The sequence below is a fragment of the Cupressus sempervirens genome, chromosome 2 (assembly GCF_028749045.1).
Source record: "Cupressus sempervirens isolate cs-2001-9-10 chromosome 2, ASM2874904v1, whole genome shotgun sequence".
Classification (NCBI taxonomy): domain Eukaryota; kingdom Viridiplantae; phylum Streptophyta; class Pinopsida; order Cupressales; family Cupressaceae; genus Cupressus; species Cupressus sempervirens.
Window position 1 is genome coordinate 439,633,571 of NC_143119.1, and position 25,868 is coordinate 439,659,438.

General features: G+C 34.8%; 1 protein-coding gene across 1 annotated transcript in view; it reads left to right on the forward strand.

The window, feature by feature from the left end:
• Positions 1–25,868, forward strand: part of EMB2247 (protein EMBRYO DEFECTIVE 2247) — a 358,900-nt gene that overhangs the window by 55,034 nt on the left and 277,998 nt on the right. The window contains exons 8-10 of the mRNA XM_089814096.1: positions 18,399–18,466; positions 19,596–19,671; positions 19,979–20,062. Of these exons, the coding sequence (XP_089670222.1) occupies positions 18,399–18,466; positions 19,596–19,671; positions 19,979–20,062 (228 nt within the window). The remainder of the gene's footprint in view (positions 1–18,398; positions 18,467–19,595; positions 19,672–19,978; positions 20,063–25,868) is intronic.

The window sequence follows — 25,868 nt, forward strand, 5'->3', positions numbered from 1 at the left end:
GGACTAGACCTCAAGAACTTCAAATCCACTTGCAAATCAGAAATTTATCATGTAATTCACCTCCAAATAAAATTACCCAACCTAGGGCAAAAATTGCAGCTTTTTTCAAAAATCAGAATTTTATCTTCCACAAATTTCGGCCTTCACAAAATTCGCCTTCCACAAAATTTGCCAAGCAAGAAGAGTGCAGATCTGCTCTTGCAAAATTGCCAACACCTTGACAAGGAGAAGTGAGAAGTGAGGAGGAAATGTGAGAGAGGCCTCCTCTTATACCCAACTTTCTTACTCCCTCCAAGCTAGCTGACTTGGACCGTAGGAGAAAGAAAAACAAATAATTAATGCAAAATTATGGCCCACAATTAAATACTTAGCTAAAATTAATTTTTCCATGATGAAAATTAACTTTTTAAATTGCCAATTAGTTCTAAATTGCAAAAGGAAATTAAATGGTGCCTTGGAGATGTTAAATATTTCCATTTAATGAGGATTTAGTAATTAATACGTCATTAAAATTGGATTTTGGCTAACCAAAAGCCATTTTTCAATATTAATTTACCAATTTCATTAAAAGAAAAAAGTTTTCAAGGCAATTTTAATCTATTAAAGCCAATTTTTTGCAATTTTTACCCAAATTGATTTTGCTATGCCAATAATTTTTTTTTGACAAAAATAAAATAAATTTTCTTCTAGAGCCAAAAATTAATTTTTGCAATTTAGCCTCATTTCAACAAAATTAAAATTTTCACCAAAGAAAAATTTTAGATTTTCCAAAACTTGAGTCTAACAAAATTTTTCTTTTGAAAGATTATTCAAATTTACACATTTATATCAGGATTTTTAAAAGAAAACGTCTAAGTACAAATTTACAATTTTATCCTGCCAAATATTACTCTTTAAAATTTTGTCCAGCCTAAGGATGAAATTGGTGGCTCTGAAAAATCAAGCAAAGCTAGGTGAAAATAGGCTAAGCCTCCCCACATTTATCCTGAAGGTGCCAGGGCTTGAAATTCTCGAAAAATTAAAATTGTTGGACAATCCAAAAAATTTGCCGAGGTGATAGAAAAAAAGGGGGTTTCCCCAAAATTTTGGGGAGATGGTGTGAAAACCTCACAACACATATGGCAATCATAAGCTTCACAAGAAAACAATATTTCCTAGACCTGATTGAATAGGGTGGGAGCTACCTAAAGTAGATAAATTATATCTTTAAAGATTTTGTCTCTAGGGTGATAAGCATGGTTACCTGGAGAGCCGTCTCCCCCCTAAAAGACACGTCTTGGAGACTTTTCGCGTCTCTAGAGACCTCAAAAAATGTTGGAGACTTCTCCGGAAATCTCCTAGTCTCCTAATCCAAAAAATGAAGTCTCCTGATAAAAAATAAGTGTAAAATATAATATTAAATTATTTTATGTATTTAGCCCTCATTTTAATGTTTTTTAATGCAAAAATTAAGACCAATGACAATTTAAATGATTTTGAGAGCATGATAGCTAAAGGCCTTGAGATGGATGATCACAACCTTGTGGAGTAGATGATAGTACCATCAACATACTAGTACTAGATAGATTTCTGGTTTGTTTACAATACTAAGTTTGTTCATTTTTGTTTTCATATTGGCAATTTAGCATCAAACTATACTTTTTTTAATTTAAAATATGAATATGTAACGATAATATGAGCGATTATCAATCTAATATGATAATGATCATATGCAATAATTGAAAAACAAGTATCACTATGAGATATAGTAATGTGATTATGTGAGTTTTGAAATATTTGACTCTATATTAATGTTACATTACTATTATTATTTACTTAAGTCTTTTGGTTTTACAGTATTACTATTTAGTATTTAGTATTAGACTCTTTAAACTATTAAAAAAAATGCCATCTCCAAGTAACCTCATCTCCTATTATTGAAAAATTGCTGCACCAGTACTAGTACTAGTATTGGAGACCTCCAAGTCTCCCTGTCTCTTGGTGACCTTGGTGATAAGATAAGATAAATTTATTAATGTCCAACAAGAGACCACCAAAAGGGTTTAAGGGACTAAAAGCATACAACCAAAGAAGCAGCGGAACACAGAAACACCAAACAGTGTCTAGAAAAGAGCATGTGAGAAGCAGAAGAAACAAACAAAGGAATCAGCCTTGAGGCAAGGACTAGGGATCCTTCCTTGGCCGAAAGAAATCCAACACCGATTTACTCACATTGGTATTAGAAAAATCAGACACGTAATCAGTCAATATGCATGAAATTGGGTATATATGGAAAATTTGGCATGATGCAGTAATATAGTTATGGAATGGACATTTCCATTGTAAATAGGGCCCAATATCACCTGGTTCAAATTCAACTCCTTTTCTCGTTTGTTTAAAAATGTCCAAGCCATCAATCATGGGATGTGTGGTTGTCCAACGGATGGTCGAGAGACATCATGCATGTCACTAGATGTCTTGGGAAAGGCTAAGCATTTCCTGCCACACACTTGAAAATGTGATATTCCAAAAAATTTTCAATCTGTAGTAAGGATTAGGGATCTAGGCATCACCACATCTTCGAAATCTGACAGGGATGTGGATGCTTGGAAAAACTTTGAGGATGCAACCCCATGTAACATTGGTTTTGCAAAATTACATTTGTGAACTGTCAAATGCATTTTTATGTTCATGCATTTTTATGGTAGTGATAAAACTTTAGACTAGGAAGTGCTTCAGAAATTGGGTTAAACTAGTCATTATTGAATGTAAAGAAATGCGATTTTGCATAGGAATCACTTGTCTATCTTGCGCATGTTGTGATGATGGAGAGATATGGATAGACTTGGTCAATAATAAGGCCAGAGGGAGTTGGCCAAAATCACTATCATCACAAAACTGGAAGCTTTATATAATGTCCTATCTTTGTCATATTTCAGGAATAAAATATTATTTAATTCCAAAGGCTAAAATCAAAGGGAAATTAAAACTAATTAATTATCATTTCGCCTAATGTTTATTCAAAATTAAATAATTAAATGAAAGTAATGTTAGACAAACAGATCATTAAAGGTAATTAGAGTAACTCTGCGGGAACTAATTTATTAATATTCAAGTGGCTGTAGAATGATTGGTCATTAGGGAATGATTAATTATTTTCTACATTATAGTTTCTTAGGAAATTCTCGGATTTTCAGGCTCAAGATGGAAATCTAGGAACATCATTTTGGTAGTGAACTATATGCCCTAGATGATCTTGGAGGAGTCCCTCATGCTTCTTAGTTGGGATTAGTGATTGGATTGCAGAAATTGATGGAATCTTCATGGGACATCAATTTCAAATTTACAAAGCTATTAATTTAGTTTCCAAAAAAAATTACAAGAAGAATAAATAATACTGGGATGGGTGGTACTAGGATGGGTGACCTCCTAGGAAGTCTTGATGCTTCACCTTTTTGAGCATCACCTAGATCCAATGAGTGCTAAGTGTTCCATTTATTCTCATGAGAGATGGATTCATGTGTGAATCACTACTCATGAAACATGGGTCAATGAGTTTGACTCAAAAACTACATAGTTAAATCTTGATAGCAATACCACAATTTGACTTGTTGTGGAAATTTCTCCTACTTATCACTTTATGAGCTTAAGGGGATTTCTAATGAATGGTTCATAAGGCACAACACTTGGTGAAGGTTTTGCAAATGGGGTTTCAAGTAGAGTGGGTTTAACCGTGGAGGAGACTTTGTAGTTAAGCGCGCTCAAGATGGAGTAGTACTAGGATGAGTGACCTGCCAAGAAGTCCCGGTGCTTCACCCTTGTGAGCATCACCTAGATCCAATGAGTGTTAAGTGTTCCATTTATTCTCATGGGAGATGGATTTGTATGTGAATCACTACTCATGAAACATGGGTCAATGAGTTTGCCTCAAAAACTACACTATTAAATCCTAATAGCAATATCACAATAATAAATAATCATCTCGAGAATATAGTCATTTGCTTGAAAATAACTATTTATTTCTGAGAAATAATCTTGGAAAAGGAAGTCATTGTTTAGGCAATTGAAATCTGAGAACCTAGTCTACATTGTTGACTCATATTCTAATATATTAATAAATCCAGCCGTGGACCAAAGGGAACTTTGCAGCATAAGTTAATGGTTTATATGGTCAAATGACAAGGACATGAGAAGTATTCTATCATCCACTCTTAATATATTCCATTCAGAAGGATGGGCTAAGGGAACTATATAACTGAGGAGACTGAGAATAATTACTATCAGGCAATAACTTTGTTTATATGTGTGCTCTTATCCTCCTAGATCAAATAAATATTGAAAGACTAACTATATTGCATGGAGCAAATGTTTGTTAGAGCTGATAACATGAAAAGGTTTATTTGGTATGTTGGTTGCCTAAATAAATATTAGAGTTGACTTTATACATATATGTCCTCAGAATTTATTAAATCAGTTTGGGCAAAACTATTTCCTTCTTGAGGTTCAATATGTTGCTCTTGGCATTTTAATATGTTGGAGGGCAACTATTAGGGGGAGCCTAATTGCTAAACCATAATATTTATATGCACTACATGAAGAATCACTTTGGCAAGGCATGATAGATTACACCCTTGGCATGGATACATATCATTGGAGTTGATTTTTTACAAGAGGAAATTCTGCCACTGGAGGACACCAACTTGCTTGCACATTCTCATTTTGGCAATATCTCCCTCTATCCATGGCATGAATTAGTTATGTGCGCCGCAAACACTGGAGGAGGTATATTCACTAAAGGATGATTAACCACTTATATACTCTGAACTCAAGATGGGAATCATGTATTCTCCCTGAATAAATACTCAAGAAAAACAACACTTTACATACAGCTAACATTTCTTTGATTTGTGATTATGATAGATTAATAATAGCATTGGAAGTTGCTAATATTAATCAAGCTCTTGCACAAAATCAATAACTTCAAGTAACAAATGCAATTCCCACCTGCAAATGCGAAGCTTGGATAGATTCAAAAGTAATGAGCTTTGTTAATTGAAATTGGCCGAGTCATCTCTGTATTGCACCAAAACAAAAAATAGAGATATGATGAGGTGCTCTCCTCTTCCTTTGTCAGAGGACACACAAGACTCCTTTCAATATCAAATGCTTTCTTTTTTTAATAAATATATTACCTTCCTCCAATGTTGAGGAAGCCATTAAACATGAAGTTTGGAAGGATGTCATAGCAGAAGAATACCAATCTATACTTAAGATCAATGCCTGGGACATTGTACCCAGATCCAAAGATAAATCAATAGTCTCATCTAAATGGCTCTTCAAAATCAAACATGCTGTAGATGACAATATTGAAAAATATAGAGCAAGATTTGTTGCCCGAGGATTTTCTCAAAAGGAAGAAATCGATTATGAAAAAACTTTTGCTGCTATTGCTCGATATACCTCAGTCGAAGCTGTGATTACCATTGCTACATCAAAAGGTTGGAAAATTCATCAAATGGATGTGAAGATTGTCTTCTATAATGGTTTAATGGAAGAAGTCGTCTACCTAGAACAACTGGAAGGGTTTGAGATTCACAATAATAAGTCTCATGTTTGCAAATTAAAGAAGGCCTTATATGGGCTTACACAAGCCCCTCGAGCTTGGTACGAAAGGATAGACAAATATGTTTCAGAACTCGGCTTCTCCAAGAATGATGCAGATCCTAACCTTTATTTTGTGGCAATTAATGGTGATATGTTAGTACTCATTCTTTATGTTGATGACTTACTCATTACAGATAAAGACCACCTTATCATGCAATGTAAACAAGATCTAACATCTGAATTTGACTTGAAGGACCTTGGCCTTTTGCATTATTTCCTTAGGTTAGAAGTATGGCAGCATACTGATGGCATGTTTTTGAACCAAGGAAAATACACAATTGACTTTTTAAAGAGATTTGGAATGGACTGTAAACCAATGTCTACACCTTTGGAGACAAATTTACAGAAGCTAAAAGAAGTAGCAACAAACTTAGAATTGACAGACTCTACTCTCTATAGGCAGATGGTTGGATCCTTAATGTACTTAGTTAATACTATACCAGATATTTGTTATGCAACAAATGCTCTTAGTCGGTTCATTTGTGATCCAAGACAATTACACCTAGTAGCAGTAAAACACATTCTGAGATATCTGCGCGACACATTAGGATTAAGATATGATAACAAGGACATAATTCTGCATGGATATACTAATTCTATTGGGTAGGAAGCATAGTTGATAACAAAGCACTTTAGGGTCTTGTTTCAGCTTAGGATCAGCTATGCTTGGTTTAGTAGGAAGCAATCTTTTGTTGCACGAAATTCAACACAAGCAAAGTACATTGCTGCATTCATGAGAGCTCGAGAAGCTATATGGCTGAGAAAACGTCTAGTTGGATTATTTGGGAAATCCTTGCCTCCCACTAACATTCACTAAGATAATCAATGTTGTATTAGACTCTCTATGAATCTAGTTTTCCATGAAAGATCAAAACATATTGAGATACTAAGCCATTATGTTAGAGACATGTTAGAGAGAAATGCCATTCAATTGAGATATATTAGCAAAAAGGAGCAAACAACTGACATTCTCACCAAGTCACTCTCCAAGACAAAGGTAGAATACTTGGCAGGTAAACTTGGTATGATAAAATTGTAATTTTTGTAATTGAGATTGAGTCTCAACAATATTGTACTAATATATTTTAAAGATGTTCTATGAGTAAACTCTATTTATTGTCACGTGTAAAATTCATGACTTAATGGTCTTCTATTAGCATCATTGAAAGGTGATGACCTTCCAATGATGAACACTTGTATTCCTAATTGTTATTGTGAGGGGACGACTTTACAATAATCAAACCTTATTATCATGATGGATATCATGTAACTTGATATCGATGGATATGTCATGATATTTAATCTCTTAAGTAATACTAACTAAATGGTGGGTATACTGAAAAATTGATATTTATCGATGACAACACAAGTTATTATACTGAGATATTTCATGGTGGATATTTATGTATTCATGATATTCCATGAGTAGATATCTTTATGGTAGGTATCATGATGCCTATGCACATACTGTAATAGATATTATGAGTATGGTGAATATCACGAGACATGATAGTCGTGGACATGCCATTACTCCCGATATTATCACAAGCTAATATCATTTATGGTGGATATCCTGAGACATGCCTTACTTTCTTATATCATATTAAGATGATATCTACAAACTCTTATATTGAGTTAGTGTATTTTCATCCTAAAAGAGAGTATCCTCCCTAGCTAAGAGGGAGTGTTAATGATTGGTAGCACCGGCCGGATCAATCAAATTGATGTATTCGTACTTGATCAAAATACATTATCTACCTTCTGCATTTTACTCAAAGTTATTGTGAGTATTGCTGATATGATAAACAAGTAATAATTATTTATATAAAATCTTTGTAATTATATACATACATACATACATACATATATATATATATATATATATATATATTTAATATGCTTATATTAAATATACATACATATATATATGGATTCTGTTATTAAATAATTATTAATCACATCAATCATCATATAAATGAAATTGATAATATATCAATCCACATTGAGTAAGACAATCTCTGTCTTGATTTAATGAAAACGAGTATATTTCCATGATCAGTATTGACCACCTTAGTCGATATTATTATTAATAAAACTCCAGTCATGACGATATATAGTTAGTATTGCAGTAAACTGCAATCTGCAAATACCGATTATGTTATGAAGGGTCACCTTGTGTAAGGTGAGACATGCCTCATGGAGAGGCATGTCCCTTTGTCCACATTGGAGATGTCTCTTCACAAGACATGTCTCATGACCAATGTATATATATCATATAACGTGATTCTTGGAAAGCACTGAAATCAATCAGTGTGAATACAAGTTACAGAGGCAGCAGTACTTACACAGTAATAATATCATACAAATTACAAAGGCAGCAATACTTACTCAAACTTGTTTTGATCCTTTATTCTAATTCTGCAAACACAATATTGGTAACAATATTCGGGGTATTTTATAAAAAACAATATTAGAAATATTATATTCAAGATAATATTTTGAAATAAATTAAAATTCCTCATTGCCTAAATCTGATATATATTTAACAAAATGCAAGATCTTTTTGTAATGTCCTCTTTTTGGGACATTGGGAATTCTGAAATTAAGCCATAAAATATTAAATTTGACTTATGAGAGTTTAAAGCAAATTAATGAATGGGTCAATTTGATATTATAAGGGCAGTTAAAAAGTGACAAAGAAGAAAAGGACGAGAGGACCGGAGAAGGAAACTGAAGTCACTGTTTTGAGCATAAAAGAAGGATGAGTTTATTTTCAGCATGCTTGGATTTGAGTTTGATTTTCTGGTTTGTCTTTCAAGAACTTTGGGAAGTTGCTAGCTTTCTCTTATTGAAGCTTGAGGAAAGCAAACCCTCTGGTTCTTCTTGGTGGATTGGACGTAGCCCTGAATTATCATATGCAGTGGGTTCACATCAAAATTCACATCTGAGATTATAGGTGCATTTATAGTTTCTCTCCAAACTTATTGTGTAGCTATATTTAATATTGGAATTTGTATCTGGTTATTGTATTGCTGATGTATAATGCAATAACGAATTTTGGAGTATTTGTTGGTTATTTACTGGTTAATGTTGTGTGTTGTTTATTAGTATTTGCTAGATAGTATTGTAAAAATTCTTGCTATGATTTTGAAAATCATTTGAGGGAAAATTGGAAAGGGATATCTAGGTAGGATACTATAGTGGTATCAAAGCTGGTTTTCTTGCTAGCCTGTGAAATTCTTCCGAAGTAATTTTGCAAATTGTTCTACTAGAGTTTTCAAATATACAATCGTAAGAGTATTTGAGAGTTTGTTAGAGTCTTGGTGAAATAAGATTAAATTTTTTTGGAGCCCAATTATCGAATTGATAGGAGAATATGACCATCGGTAAGTAAAGCTCAAGTTTAATATATGGTGTGAAGTTCTTTTCAACGGCTGAAACATTAATGGTGGAAATTTATTAGCCTTGTTTAGTTTGAAGACTATTCTTGAATCCAAAAAACTTTATCAGGAGCAAATTTCCATTATGTGAGCCCCTACGTAGTAATGTAAAGAGTGAGTCTAGGTGAATTACATAGACAAGTTGATCTTTCTTTGAGTCACGAAGAATATTGTGGGCGTTATTAATAGGTTAAAGAAGGATATAATTGGAAGGGGTAGCGACTTTGATTTGATCTTGAGATTAATTATTATCCAGTGCAAAGTATAATCTGGGCGCACATATATTCTTGAGGTTGAAGATTTTATTGGACGAGAATAAATATGAAGAAAAATACTTACTAGTGAACCTGATGTTATCTAGGATTGGTTATTAAAAGAAATTTGTTTCTGCGGGCCCACAATTACTCTATAGGAGTGATGTACATTGCTGTATCAAATTTATGTTGACAAATATTTCTATCGGGCACTTGAATAACTATTGTTTGGGACTATAATGATGTTTGTTCAAGAGATTAAAATATTCCTTGAGCGATTCAAAATATTTAAAGCATTCTGGTAAATAGTGCGGGAACTCTCTTAGGCATACCATCAACCAAAGAGTTGTCAACTGCATTAGACTACTGCCCTAAGTTGTTGAGGATTTTTGTTCATGTCTTCGTTGCCAAGCTAGTGACTGGAAGTAGAATTCACCTTGTAGCATTTGGAGTTTATTTGCACGGAAGAGGTTGTTTACGCTCAAGAATAGGGAGTTACAGGTGCAAAGTGTTTCCATTTGGTGTGTGTATTATCTTGACACGATGATAGGTCATTGTAATGTTCCATTTATTACTGACATGCTTTTACAAGGAATGACTACCAATTGTTTACTGGAAACGACAATGGAATAATGGTATGTTGGTGTTTGACCACAGTGAACCCGATGGATGTTAATTGGTGATCATGGCATGTCGCAAGAGGCTTCAATAGTGGTCGTACAGTATCAGAGATAGGGTCGTATGGTGTTTTGGGAAGTATGGGAGGGACAGCCAGGAGGCCGTACGGTAGTGGAAGGAGGGAGGCCGTACGGTCAAAGGGGCAGCTGTATGGTGAAGGGGAGGGTGATGTATGATGGTGATGGGTAGATAGGAGTATGTGTCGTACGGAAACAGTGGTGGACAGTTTGTACGGTGTAGAGATTAAATAGGTAGGCATGGAAGCAACAATGATGCAAGTATTTAGAAGTTAAGTGGGTCGCACAGTGTGTGATGTGTGTTGGAGGACCGTTCAAAATGCAAGGATGATTGGCAGATGCTTCACCTCGGCTTGAGCAACTATTTGATATACCAAAACTATGGTATGAGTGCGTATGGATGGTACAATGCCATGAGGGATGGAAGGTATTACTGTTTGCTTCTCCAATGATTCGGGTCATGCTCAAAGTTATCAGTACAAGTGATTGCATTCACTAGAGACACTAAACAATGCCAATACAAATATCGAAAACCAAATCACAGATTGATGCAGATATAAGTATTTGCTAACAAAGATAGTGCGTGAAATTCCCAGTTCCGAGCAAAGTAATACAATGGAATAGGGTGAGGGTTGAATCCCATCGAAATCGGAAAGCCAAGTAGGGAAGATCTTTCACTTCCGAAATGGTGAACAACAGAGAATCCCAACGGGAATTTGCAATATAAAGAAATAATCCAAATCGCATACCTAACAACTACCTACATGCCGTGCTTAAATACTTGTTGGGAAAATCTTTCGAGAGATAGCCGACGGTCAAACTACCTACGGAAACAACTAAAAATGGGTCCGAGATATATAAAATCAATCGGCCCAATAACAAGGTTTAATTAATTACATTCATTTTATGATGGGGATATTACAGGTCATCGTCTACCAACAAGAAGGAATTATTGTAAACTGCGAGAACATTTCAAACTTGGGGCAGTAGTTTTGATATAACTTTCCTATTTTTTCTGTGAGAGAGACAACACCAAGCAAACCTTGAAGCACTAATTCGAGAACTTGACAACTTGCATCTGTGGGGAGTTTTGTTTCAAAGGAGTGGTGAAAGAAACTTCATGGGGCTTCCTATAACTAAACACTTAGTTGGAAATCGACACTCTACTGAGTACCAAATTGGGCTCTCCTTTAGTTACATATTTGATTAAGATGGATTAATATTTTCCAGTCACTTATAACACCTTTGGGGAAAGCAAGAGGAAAATAATCCTTTCTGGCTCGAGCATGTTGACACTTGAAGGGAAATGATGGAATTGGACCACTTAACACTTACAACGTTCCCATTGGTCATCACATTCAAAGGACAATTGTTGTTGGTGTAAAAGAATCGTCTTGTTGTTAGCATTCTGTTTATACAAAGAAGGGAAGATTAAACACACTCTGCAAGAACTTTAATTTTGAAGAATTGAGGTTGCACAAAAACTTTGGTGTTGGTTCGAAGTGCAATATATAGTATTGATTTCATAAATGTTAATAATCGTGGATGGAGTCCTAAAATCATTTGTCGTGTACGATAGAGTGTCTTTCTAGACATTTACACACAATACATTTGATGCCAAGTTGTAAGGAGTAGGAAAACACATAATAAGAGTGGATAGTTGTGTAGTGTCAGAAAGGTTTGCAGTGACTCCTGATACAATTAACAGTAGTTTGGAAATCCACATGTCATTGCCGTCACAATTAGCACTCGATTACTAATCCTGAGTGTTACTGAAGATAATTTCTTGAGTGCATGAAGGGATTTATGAATTAGTTTGGGTATATATTGTCAAGAGTATTGTTCGACGGTTACAATATGGAATATAAGCTTACTCCTCACGTCAAAAGTGACCATTCAAAGATGAAAGGTATATAGAGCATTGACAACACCATTGATTGAAAGGAAGATTTAAATAAAATCACATCATACAACAACCGCACACCATTGACAACGGTCTGTGTGATGCAAAATGATACATTAATTTGGGATATATCAAGAGCAATCTAAGAGATTTCGGAAAGTCGCTACAAAACAATTAGGGAGAGTTCTGGTGATGAAATGAAAAAAAAAAACACAAAGTGACTTACATTAAAGAATTAGACCTAGATAAAAGTTGGGACTCAATTTCATCTCTCTAAGCATATAAACATTACACATGCTGAGATACAATACAGTTACGAGACAATTTGCAAGATTATTTGAGGAAAAAGAATCGAACATAGTTAAAGACTACTCATTGAAAGGGCAAGTAAACAATAGTCAGGTGGTTTGATCTGAGAAGTTTTACACACAAACTAGAAAGGAACTTTCCAAGTTTGAGTCTCCCCAAGTTGGTGTGGATTTGGAATCCGGAAATAGTTTGGAGATTTTTTGCAAGAAAGGATCAACCTTGCGAGTGCTTCTGGAATAACTTTAGTTTCACAATTTATTGGTTGGGTGTTGGTCTATAGTACTTGAGCACTACTAGGGCGGGTGCTTTAGGACAGGTTATGCTGAGAGCTTGGCTAATACCTTGTTTGACAACTGGAGCTACTGTAGGTTTTTAGAAGATTGTGAGCAATGGAAAAGAAGAGGTTATTGAGTGCAACCAATGAAATAAAATTCCTTAGTTGGGTAGTTTAATTGCTGATATTAATTTGTATGCCAAGTTTTGTTGAAGGTGAAAAAAACTAGGCACTATTATGATTTGAATAGCTTTCAGCATTTGCAAATGATATGGTCGTAACTGGGTTGTCTGAAATAGATGTTAGACCAACGAAGGAGAGTCTATTGTGAATGATAACTCTTGCTTAGAGCTATCCAGATTTGTGTTTTAAAAGGCTATTCTATTGGGTCTTGGCCGTCTTATTGCTTTACATCAGATTTTCACCCACATGTTATTTAACCTCATTAATGTTGAATTGCAATAACAAACTTGTTTGAACATCTAGTCAACATATATGCAAACTATTTGGCAAATTTCCTATGAGATTCAGAAGTAGTCAAAAGAGCAAACTTTAATGACATCAAATAACAGTTTGGCCCCAATACTCTGTGAAACTAGTAGCAAGTTGGAGTTGGAATCACAAATGAGGGAAAATGTTCTCGCCACATTGACCCAATCAAAAGGATGTTTGATTATGATCGAGAAATCACCTCCAGATTTATTGTAGGATGCTCGTGTACCTTAATTAATGGAATTGAAACATCTCAAGTGGCTGAAACATAAAGATGACAAGGTAAAACTATTGGTTACTTCTTGTTTGATGGAGGTTATAAGAATTCTAGCACCTCAAGAACCCTACGAAGAAGACATAATGAAAGAGGTACTAAAATTAATTGTTGATAGTTTTCAAAATCTTAGGGACATTTTAAGTCGTCATTTCTTAAGAAGGGTGGCCTTACTGAAAGCCTTCATAGAAATTAGATTGTGCAATCTCATGCTTGATATGGGATTGTATGACTTAATACATACCATGTTTCAAAATCTGTTAGGCACAATTAGGAAAGAACACCATATAGATGTTATTGCAGCCATGGAAAGCATTATGGTCATGATAATTAATGAGTGTGAAGCCCATTTTTAGCCACTTCTACAAATGTTGTTAACAATTTCAAATAGAGAACTAAGGGCTTCAAAATCTGCTTGTAAGTTGGTCAGCAAGGTGCTCAAACAATGTGAACCAAAATTAGAGAAGTATAAACTACAATGGGCTAAAGAAGAGTTAAAGGCAAGGGAATTACAGGATGTAAAATCTTAGAAAATGAGCAAATAGCAGATTCGTTTTATATGCAAGCATATCTGGTCACTTGATCACACTCGTGAGGAAAACAAGAAAGAAGAGTCAGCTCAAGAAGTGCAAATCAGCGTTGAGGAAGTTAAGGACTCGTTAGTCCAGCTTCAACATGAAGAAGATAATGAGAAGGGTTCCTCTATTATTAATCGAAAGGATTGTTCTAGCATTTTATTTGGTGATTTGGAAGTGGTTATTGACAAACACTTTCATGAGGATGTCTATCCACATGATATGTTTAAAAATAAAAAAAGGTACCTTTCCATGAGGATGTACTATTTAAAAACAATGGCACAATAGTTGATGAGACGATACAAACAAAGATAGAAGGAAACTCTAAAATTGGTACATCTGAAATTGAATCTAGTATTCAAAATCTAGAACAAATTGATGTTACTATAGGGGTTGGTTTGAGGGACCAATCAGAAATTTCATTTCAGAATGATGATTTTGGAGCATATAATTTTGGAGGATAAGCTGAAAGTATCGAATGATTTGGTCATTGCAGCCTTAGTGCATTTTGACCAAATCCATAAAAACATTGAAGAAGCTATGTGGGAGGTTAATAATATTGAAAAGGAAAAGGGATTAACAAATGGAATCAATAGTGCATACCTTCACACTCTTAAGAGGGCATTAGAAAGAATGAAATCAGTCTACTTGAAGTTGCTCAAAGATAGAGATATAGCTATCAAACACATTGGAGATAAAGAGGAGATAGATGAGTTATGTCTCTAACTAAGTATGACACATTACTCCTTATGTCAGGTTGAAAATCAGAATTCTATTACAGCCATTCACAAGGAAGATGAACAAAAAAATAGAACTATGGAGATGGCACAAATTGTCAAAGGAATCAATACCACTTGTGGGAATGAAAACTAGAACAATGTCTCCACCATTCCCCATCTTAATGAGACACATTTTGCTAATGAAGACCATAAGGATCGGCAAGAAGTCAAATACCTAAGTTATTATTTTTACAATAATAGTAACATAATCTCACCATATCATGAGGTAGAAGATGAATCATGTCACTTTGCTTCAAAAACTGTGTGTGGACGTGATCATTTCATTGATGGAGATGTTAATCTTAGTGATGGTACTTAGGGTGAAGTAGATAATTCAGAGTTGACCTTAGTGTGCCCTGAGGGTTTTTACAACTTACCTAGAGATTTATCACCAAGTTTTTATGATATGACAGTTGCCTATTATTGATTGGTGATTTTATCTTTCTACATACTCCAGTTATTAGTGGCTGCCTTGCTTTGATTATTAGTACATTTTCAGATTTGGCTTGGCCTACAGGGGTTAGTAAGTTGCTTGCAAATGAGTGGGAACTACCCATGTTGCGATATATTCCATATGAGATGTTTATCTTTCCAGTTCAACAACATATCGGTGACATCATTGTCATTCATATAATTAATTAAATATAATTAATATTAGATTATACATGTATTAATATAATTAAAATAATTAAAATAAACTTATACATGCAACAACATATGTAATTCCCACTTGCATTGATTAAATAAGTTTAAAATATGTAAATACATATAAAAAACTCACTTAACACATTAAAACATGTTATTGCATATAAAAAGTCCATTTAAATTAATCTTGGGACTTATAATTTATTGGAAGTGGGTTTTCACATAATCATTTGCATGTCGATATATGCAATATGTAATAAAAACCCGACTTAAGTGTCTTATGCAATTAAATTTAATACATAACTATAGTTTTCAATAAAGTAAGATGAAAAATAGTTTTCAAATATGCTATTTTAGTAAAACATAAAAAACTATGGTTAAACCAACTCATTCTAAACCAACTCAGAATGAGTTGAAATTTTAAAATGGACCACAAAATCCACTTTAGATATCAAATATAATTTTATATCGTGCAATTGCCAATAAAAAGCCCACTTTTATGAGGTTTTTTAATAAAGATATGTAGTTGTCCTAAAAAACCCCACTTTTTCCTTTATAACTTGAGCTAGACAACTCCGATTTTGACCTAAGTTAGCTCGAAATGAGTGGAACTCTGAGAGTTATTATCCTAAGGGAAAAAAAGACCAAAGAATATTTACAACACAAAGAAAAGACGCGAAGTATGCAAAAAATCAAGCGTTTGCAGTCAGAGAAGGAAAACTGTTACTAACAAACAATCGGGGACTCAATTCGATGGAAACCTTCAACAAAACACATAGATAGAGCAACACAAAACACAATTCAAGGACAACAAAGTGTCTGTATGATACTTACCGATGTGTTAAAACAAAGAGGATGCACCAAGGAATCCATGAGAAAATTGCGTAGGGTTGCCTCAATTTTATGATGTCAAAATTGAGGACAAAAAATTAGTAATTTGAGTTCAATCATGTGTTTGAGTCTATTGAAAAAGTAAACAAAAAGGTGTTTTATGACCAAAATTTATCCGGGTTCCTATGCTGGAATCCAAAGTTGCCCAAAAGTCATCTAAATTGTGCCAGGGTTCCTTTGAGAGAATTCCCAATGAAATTCAATCTCTGTGGCAGACTATTGACATAATTTGACAAGGACCAGACTTTTGAGAGAATTGAAGCAGGAATTCCTAGGTCAAGGAGAGAATTTGGTAACTTAGCTATTTTTGGCAGCTGGTCGTAGCTTAAGTCTCTTCTTGGCTTCAACATGTAGTATCTTCACTTTTAGAGTTTGAATAGTTTTGGCTATTTTTATCATATTACTATTTATATTAAATGCTATTTTGGCAAACAAGTCTTAGCCCCAGCCTTTTCTTTGCTTCATAGTGCGAAGTTTTCAGTTTTAGGACTTGATGTATTTTCTAGGGCTGGAAAATATTACTCTATTATTTCACTTAAATACGTTATAAAGTTGCTATGACTGAAGGGAAATGAAGTGTTCAAAATGACCCTTGAGGCCATGCCTATGGAAGTGACAACTTTAAGTTGGTTTTTAAAGTGAAATTGAGAAGCACAAGGCGGACATGCGAATTGGGGATGAAAATAAAAAATTGAAAGTAATACTTTTATGTGCAAAAGGTGGATGCCCACTTGGAGTGAGAAAATTAAGTATTTTAAAGGGGGGACAAATGTTACTTTAATATCTTTGTATTGCGTGTTTCAGAGATGAAAATGCAATTCATCTCAAGCCTTTGGAGAGCGAAAATCCTCTTTTGGAAATCAGTTTTGATGGTGGGAGATCTATCCTAGGTGTTGTTGGAGATATCTTATAGGTATTGCAAAGTGCTTCAGATGTGAGATGTCTTGGTGGTTTCTATTAGTGACTGGATTGTAAAGAATGTGGCAAAGAGTTTTGGAGGAATGAGAGCTGACGCCTCATTCCAAGGTAATATATGTTCATTTTGATGAACTGGTTAATTGCTGACGAATCCCTTTCCTAGGGAAAAGTGCCATGGTAGCCTTGGTACGCAGGAGCTGATTGTGGAATTTTCTGGGCTTTATGGTCTGCTTATCTTCTTAAAATATTTTCGTAGCAGACTTGTGTGATTAATTTTCTAAGTAGATTGGACTTTGGTGCTTAGGAAGCTTGCTGGGTATGACTGAATGCCATTACAGACGTGAAAGTTTGAAACTTGTCATTTCTTACCATTGTGACTCGTGAGTGAGAATAGTAGTGATAGGTGCTTCTCAAATAATTAGTAACCCTTGGGTGCTACTGTATGCATGTTTTCTGTTGATCATTAGGGTAATTCTTGTTATTCTGGACGTGTTACATTTAATTGCAGACCTGCATGTGCTTAGATTTTTATAACATACCTGTAACTGCTTGCTCCATGTCACTAGTTAGTGGTTGGTAAAGTTGGGTGCTTGTTTGGTCTTTTGCTTTAGCTAGGAGGTGTTTCTATGTTTGATAGACTTATGAGATTGAAGGGTGAAGATGCTCCATATCATGCAAATTGTGACAGAAAACCTGTGATCTTCTTTCTTTATCCTTGTTGAGGTATTTGTGTTGAAATTAATTTTTTAATTCATTTCATGGAATGAAGTTTCAAAGTTAATTATTTGTACTTAAAGAAAGCTTATAACAAAAGTGATTGACACATTGAAAATCGTAGCTGAGCTTTATGACAGTGAAATGTCTTATTTGTATGTTCACATTGTTAATTCCTTTCCAAAGATTAGCATTCCAAAACATATTGCGAATTTGAAAATGACTTCAAGTCTGAACAAATAATAATACTATCAGTAAACTAAGGTTTCACAAGCAGCAAGTTTAATGTTCTCTTCTAGCGAATGCATGCCAACTGTTTAACGAAATCACTGAGAAATGAAGTGGGAAAAAAGTAGTAGCAAACAGGCATGCTTATTATGAATTGTCTCTTCTCATGAAATCCAAATAAATAAGCATGGAATTATCTGATTGATTTGTGCTACTTATGTAGTAGTTTCATGTGTTATTTGTATTTGTTTTTACTTAATAGTTAATTACAGTCGCTTACCGAATTTAGTTTTTCTTCTAATGTATGCTTATATCACAAGTATATAATGGTTCAAACCATTTTTTATGTTTAATCTGTGCTCAGGAAGTTGAGTATTCAGATGAGCCAGGCACTCTCTTCTATTTCAAGTATCCAGTTGCTGGTGGTTCCATGTATGAAATTCAATCTCTTATTTTCTTATGTTGAGCACTTATTATGGAATTAAATTGCCTATAAATATGTGGAAGTTTCCAGTTGCTGGTAGTAACATATATGAATCGACCTCTTATTTTCTTATTGAACACTTATTGTGAAATTAAATTGCCTATAAATATATGGATTGCATTCTTGAAGTAAAAAAATTAGAACAATTTTGTTATTATTTTAATTTTTCTCTTAAAGGACAATGTAGAATGGGCTGTTTGAACATAGAACTTCCATTAAATCAGAGGGGAAGCTCCTTTGTAAAATATAAATTAAACTAAAACTCTAAAACTCTAGACCATAGTTGAAAAACTCGGACTTGGAAATAACTTGACAGGCCCAAAATTTAAAAAAATTGAGACCGGGAAAAAATTCAACAATAACTCAGCAATTATATCAAACATTATCTATACATAAAGTTTTAATTTTTTTTCAATAACACATTATTAAATCTGTTGCACATATTAGTAAATTCGTTTAATTGACTTTAGAATGCCCTGGCTCTCTTGAATCCATTCCATGGTTTTCAGACGTTGATATCAACAATTACCAAATTTACAAAATATGTGACACTATACTATGAACGTAGTCATGCTGATGGATATATGCTATTTGGTATGGCTACTATATTGGTATCTGGACATATGGTATCTGGTAAGGAATACATTTAAATGATTGGCGAGTGGTATGACTGCTATCCAAATGTGTTTGAGCTGTTCAAAATATAGGTTGGGCTTGTTGATTGGGAGTAGTGTGTTTGTGGAGAATCCTTTCCTTTTAGCGTTCCAATTGACTGTGAGAATAGCTAAATTTATTTGTTAGTATAGTGGATGTACAATTTATAGAGAGTGAATATGTGGGTGCTTTGGCACTTTACGTTGATAAGGTGTTACTTATTAATGAAGTGAATGTGAAACTTTTGACCTGGAAAATCCATCTATAATACTAGAGTATGTTTTGTGCAAATGATATCATACTTATAATCTATCAAGATGCATAACAAAAGTTAGACCTGGTTCAATTCATTATTACTATTAGCTTTGTTATTCATCAAGTTGAATGCGTCTGTGAGACTAATATCACTTTTCTTGTCCTTAGTGATGAGTTCTTGCCAGTAGCAACGACACGTCCAGAGACATTATTTGGTGACACAGCAGTTGCAGTGCACCCTCAGGTGAGTTGATTTTTGATGATCATTTTTCCTTCCATATCATCCTTAGTATCTCATTTGTTGTCAATAAACAGTATATCACCTTTTGGACATTTGCATAAGTTGAATGTGCTTTTTTCTGTTGACATGAATGAGAATTGCACTTTTATAAATCTTTCTAAGAATATTTTTATGCTTAAAGCTGTGTGAGATTAGTTGAGTTTTATGTGTCTGTAATACATTTTGTGTGCTATTTACATTTCTTCTTGTTGCTAGTGTTTGATTACTTCTGCTTCTATGTGATGCTGATATTTTTTTTAAAAATATGCAGGATGATCGATATAAAAAATATATTGGAAAAATGGCAGTCGTTCCAATGAGTGGTGGGCGGGAGATTCCAATCATTGCAGATAATGTATTTCCTTTTAGTTCGATTCTTTGTGGAGTGTTATTCTCTTTTCAATGATTTTAACATTTTGTCATTGTTTGTTTAGATAATTATGCTAATATTCTCCACATTTATATCGAACTCCATTTTCTATAGAATCCCATTACTATAAAGTTATAAACTTTACTAACTTTGTGGATTTCTTGCAATGGGAGCTTCTATTGTTGGTTGTGCTTATATGGTTTAATGATACCTATTTGAGATAACTTAGCTGAGAGTATATGGGAATCGAAAGCTAATAATGTGGAAGGATTGTGTTGACTCAATTAGACAATTAGATTTTAAAATCATAACGAGTTAGCTTGGAGTTGTGATAAAAGCTTAAGGAATACTGTCAGTTCAGAAATGTAAATATGGGTTGAATTAGAATGTGAAAATTAGTGTTGGTATTTGTAGGTTTAACTTGCAAGTCCATGGCGATGGGGTTTTGATGAAAACTCGTTGAGTTTTTTGGTGAGTGCTTACCAAAACTTGGCGAGTCATGGTTTAAAATCATGATGTAGGAAAAAACATTGACATGAATAAAATGTGGATTAAGAAATGCCATTCACACAGTTATTTGGCTATAAAACCTTGCATTCCTCCCTCCTTTAACACATGGCAGAAAACAGCATATTGGCTGGAAAAAAACATGATGAACTTAGTTGAATTGCCAACAATTACCCAAAATAATTTGTCGCAAAAAAATTAACCAATTGGTTCATCAATGTTGGATAATCAAAATTGACTTCACATAGCTAAGTAGGGAATCACAGTTGAGTGCAAGGACCATACCCTCTACCCCTCCAATTTTTTTCTAATTTGGAGAAGAGAAAATTGTAAAAAGTTGTAATATTCAACTTTTCTAGATGTGAAATTCATGTTGATGTTTTTTAAAGACAATCATCATAAATTATAATAGTTATATGTTAGCAGCTAGCTATTGTTTCCTCAATCTAGCTTTGCATGACGGTGCAATTTTTCATCCATATGTAATCAAGATCAATATTCAATAGAAAACACTTCCTCATGGTTTTATAGACCCATTTGATACATTTGGTAATTGAAGTTCGCAAAAAATTGTCTTCTTTTATGAAGTTTTATTATTTTTTGATTTGTGGGGCTTTTGCCAAATTGGAAGTTTTGGGCTTTTCAAGTACTCTACATGTCCGAGTCTGAGAACTATGGATAGGATGCATGAATTTTAGAAAGAAATTTTTGGTTTGGAGAGGAAACAGATTAATTTTTGAAGAAGCTTGAAGCTTCCAAATACCCAATCCACCCTATCTTTGGGGTCATTTACTCTTATCTACTATCACAGTCATTTATTGGCCAATAACAGTACCATATAGCAAGCAAGGGTCTGAGTCATTGTTTTTTTCAGATTACAATTTTGTTCTCAGCATTTTCTCTGAGTTATCCCCATAGCTTTCCCATATGAGCAAATAAAGGTTAGCAATCCACTATTTCAGTTTAGTGTATGCTAATTACAGCGGTGGCATCTAGCATTGAGTGTTTTAAACGTAAATTCTGATTTTGATACTAGTGATTTATGTGACACTGATCTGAATGATTTTTCACGTTGAAATAATATTAGATTCATCCTTTCAAGTATATTATATTGTGCATTTATTTCTGTTACATTTTATCAAACATTTGTCCAAAGCAAAAAGAATTTGAATAAATTTTATTGGAAAAACATGAAGGGCTATGGTTTTTTTGTAATCAGAACCAATCCTTTCATATCCATGCTTAGCATCAGAAAATAGAAAAGGATAATGTGTTGATACGTTTTACAACCTTGGTTGATGATGAAAGTTCCATATACTTACGACATTTTGTTTGATTAAAAATTGTTAAGGTTTCCGGATTGCTGCAATATGTAATAGCATTGCCTTGTAATCAGGTATATGTTTTCCATGTGCAACATCCTCTTTTTATATTGAACATAGGTCATGAATAGATGTGTCCCATGAGACAAGTCCCTTCATGGGACACGTCTATTCAATAATCAAACAATTATTTTATATAAACTTAACAATTGTTATTTATATATATATATATAATATGAATATAAATATATTTCTCTCATATAATAAGTTTATATCTCACACAACATTATATCTCATATATGATTACGTGTGATTATGTGTACAATCATATAGTTATCCGACTGAAGCTACCAAACATTAACACTCCCTCTTAGCAAGGGAGGATAAACACAAGACAAATATTACACCATTGGTGATATTAGAAATTTAGGGAAAACTCAGAAGTTTTCTACCATTAATATAGCATACGATATCAAGAGTCTTGATCTCCTAGAATATTGACATCTGATATTCATCAAGTACTCAAAACAAAGTTTAGATATCACATTTGATATCAAGAGTCTTGGTCTCCCAAAATATCAACGATATTCACCAAATACTCTGAGTAATGGTCTTCAGAGTATCAACACTTGAAACTCACCATGTACTCAATAAGGTAATGGTCTACAGAATATCAACATATGATATTCACCATTTTGATATCATATTTGAGAATTGGTCTATAGAATATCAACATAAGATATTCACCAAATACTCTTAGAGTAGTGGTCTCCAGAATGAGATGCAAGATATTCACCAAGTACTATGAGCAATGACCTCCAAAATACCAAGTTGTATGATATTCACCACGTACTCTATGTAATGGCCTCTAGAATATCAAATTCACATAACATTCACCATATACTCAAAATGTTTATAAGGTATGTGCGCACTCATTCTCATAATGCTTACCATATAAACATCCATAATGAAAATTTATAATCTATTATGATCTACATAGACATCGTAAGATATCCATCATAATAGAAAAATTAAGTTATTGTAAGATCATCACCTTTCAATAACTTTTACAAATACAAGTGATAATCATTTGGAAGTCGTCACTTCCTCATGATGTACACAGGGGGTAGGCCCATTAAAATCACATAGTCACAGTCCTCTTGATTGTGACAACTCATAGATCATTAGAGAAACCATCTCCACATGGTTTACTCCCTCTTAATCAATAAGATCGGGTTCACTGAAGGTTAACAAAAAAATAACATCCTCAGTCTTCTCCCTCTCTTCCAAGTTTGCCTCATGCCAGGCTCCCTCTGAATCATTATCTCCTTCTTCCTGCAAGAACATTCTCAGAGGAAAAGATCAAGGCAAATAGCTCATATAGTAATACAATTATCATTAATAATTATTTTGAATACTAATAATATAAGAACATTAGAACTTGATTCTATACTTAATTGATATTATTCCAATATTCGATGTAGTAATCAATATTATCGTCATGATTTATTTCCATAAGCATATTATATCCCCATAGATATGTTATAATCACATATGGCTACATATAAATCTATTTCATAATAAATAATATTGCTATTGGCAACATATCAATTAATTAATAAAATCTATCAATTTATTAAATCTCATATTATTCTTTATAATATTAATATAAATTCAATAATTATTCTTACCAATATTAAACATTTAAATATCAATTCTATTTACTTAAGAAGTAATAGAAATTCCTTAAAAATATAAATTTAACAAGTGAACCTATACATTTTATATGTATATCAAATACCTTGTGGGGATTCCAAGACTTACTCAAGCGTTGTTTGAGTTGGTCTTACAGTCTCATTTGTCTCCTTTAATAAACATGATACCTTTTACGTTACTATTCATTACCACAAGCTGCTCTCTCACACAACAGGAGATTAATCTACGTATGTAAAACTCCATGGCTAAAGACAAGCCCATGGATGCTTCCACGGATAGGAGAGTTGGCCATGGAGCAATCTCCCGCGGAGATGTGCCCGCGGGCCATCTCCCGCAGAGAGTCACCCGCGGAACCATTCCTTGCGGAGAGTTGCCCGTGGGGTATCCTCTTTTTTTTTTTTTTGAAAAATATACAAGGCACCTCAAATTGGTGTCGAAGTCTCGTCATTTTCGAATGACGATGACGACAAGGGAATCCTCTGGGCGTTCGGCGATGAAAATGACAAGGACGATGACATCTTTCTAGTGTGGTATAGTTTCAATTTGGATCCGTTGATTGCCTGAGGGACCTCTTCCCCGTCCAAGGTTGACAATTTGATCGCTCCATTGTCACCGTCCTCCTAGATCTGGTATGGTCCAACCCACTGAACCTTAACCTTTCCCGGCTTGATTTCATTGCGACCATCGTACTTCAGCACTAACTGTCTCGGTTGAAACCTGTTACATTTCAGATGCTTATCATGCCAGACCTTGCGTCTGTTTTGTGTCACTTCTGTCGTCCACTGTGCCAACAATTGCTTCTCTTCCAACTTGTTCAAATTATTTAGTCGCTCCCGTAAGCTTTCAACGTCATCCAGCTTGTTTCCCAGTGCTATGCGCAGGCTCGGAATCATGAATTCCGTTGGTACTACCACTTCCTGTCCAAACATTAACTAGAATGGTGTGTGCCTTGTCGTCACCTTGTATGCCGTGCGGTAAGCCCAAAGGGCGGCGGGTAAGTTTTCCTCCCAGTCGACATCTTCAACCATGCAGGATTTGTAGATGATGGATACCAAGATTTTATTGGTAGCCTCCGCCTGTCCGTTTGCTCTTGGATAGTATGGACTCGACAGTGAATGATAAATCTTGAACTGAGTGGTGAGCAGTCGAATAACATGATTCACAAAATGTCCTCCCCTATCACTTGTTAATTGCAACGGGATTCCATACCTGGTAATGATCTGTTCATAAATAAATTTTGCAGTGCTGACGATCGAGTTATCTGGTAACGCACGTGCCTCCGCCCACTTGGTCAGGTACTCCGTTGCAACGATGATCTACCGGCACCGTTGAGTCTTGCTCACCCTTAGTGGTCCAATAAAATCTAATCCCCACCGCTCAAAAAGTTCCTACGCATGGGAGGGGTTAAGTGGCATGAAGTCTCGCTTCAGCGGCTTTTCGACGCGTTGGCAAGTGTCACATCCGGCGACCCATTCCCGTGCATCGTTGTACACCGTCGGCCACCAGAGACCTGCGAGTAATATCTTCCGCGCAGTGGTGTCGGGTTCCATGTGTCCTCCAGCGGGACCCTCATGTGCTTCTTTTAACACCTGCGGTACCTCTTCTTCTAACACACCATTGAAGAATATGATCCGGCCCCATTTTATACAATAATCCGTTAATCAATTAAAAGGTGCGGCTCCTAATTATCAACTTGTGCCTTTCACTTGGTAGCATCCCAATGGGAAATTGTCCTGTTGACGGGTACTAGCCGATACTCCTGTACCATTCCAGCAGTACCCCAATCTGAAACAGCTGCGCGTCAGGGAAGTCGTCATTCACACCCTCCGCTGGTTCCCCTGTTTTGATTCGCGATAGGTGGTCAGCACTGACATGTTTCTTTCCCGGCCAGACAGTGATCTTGAAAGTAAATTCCTGTAACAGGAGTAGCCATCTGCTGATCCTCCCTTGGATGACAGGTTTATTAATCATGTACAACAGGGCCTGGTGATCAACATAGAACACAAACGGCGTAGCGAGCAAATAATGACAGAATTTTTGCACAGCATAGACCATTCCCAACGCTTCTCTTTCAGTCATGTTGTAGTTCTGCTCGACCCTTGATAACAACCGGCTGGCAAAGTATATCGGGTGATCCAGTTAATGGTTACCTGTCTGTGCCAGGGTCGCGCTGATTGCATAGTTGGAGGCATCCACATGAACATGAAACTCTTTATTCCAATCCGGATATGCCAAGATGGGTGCTG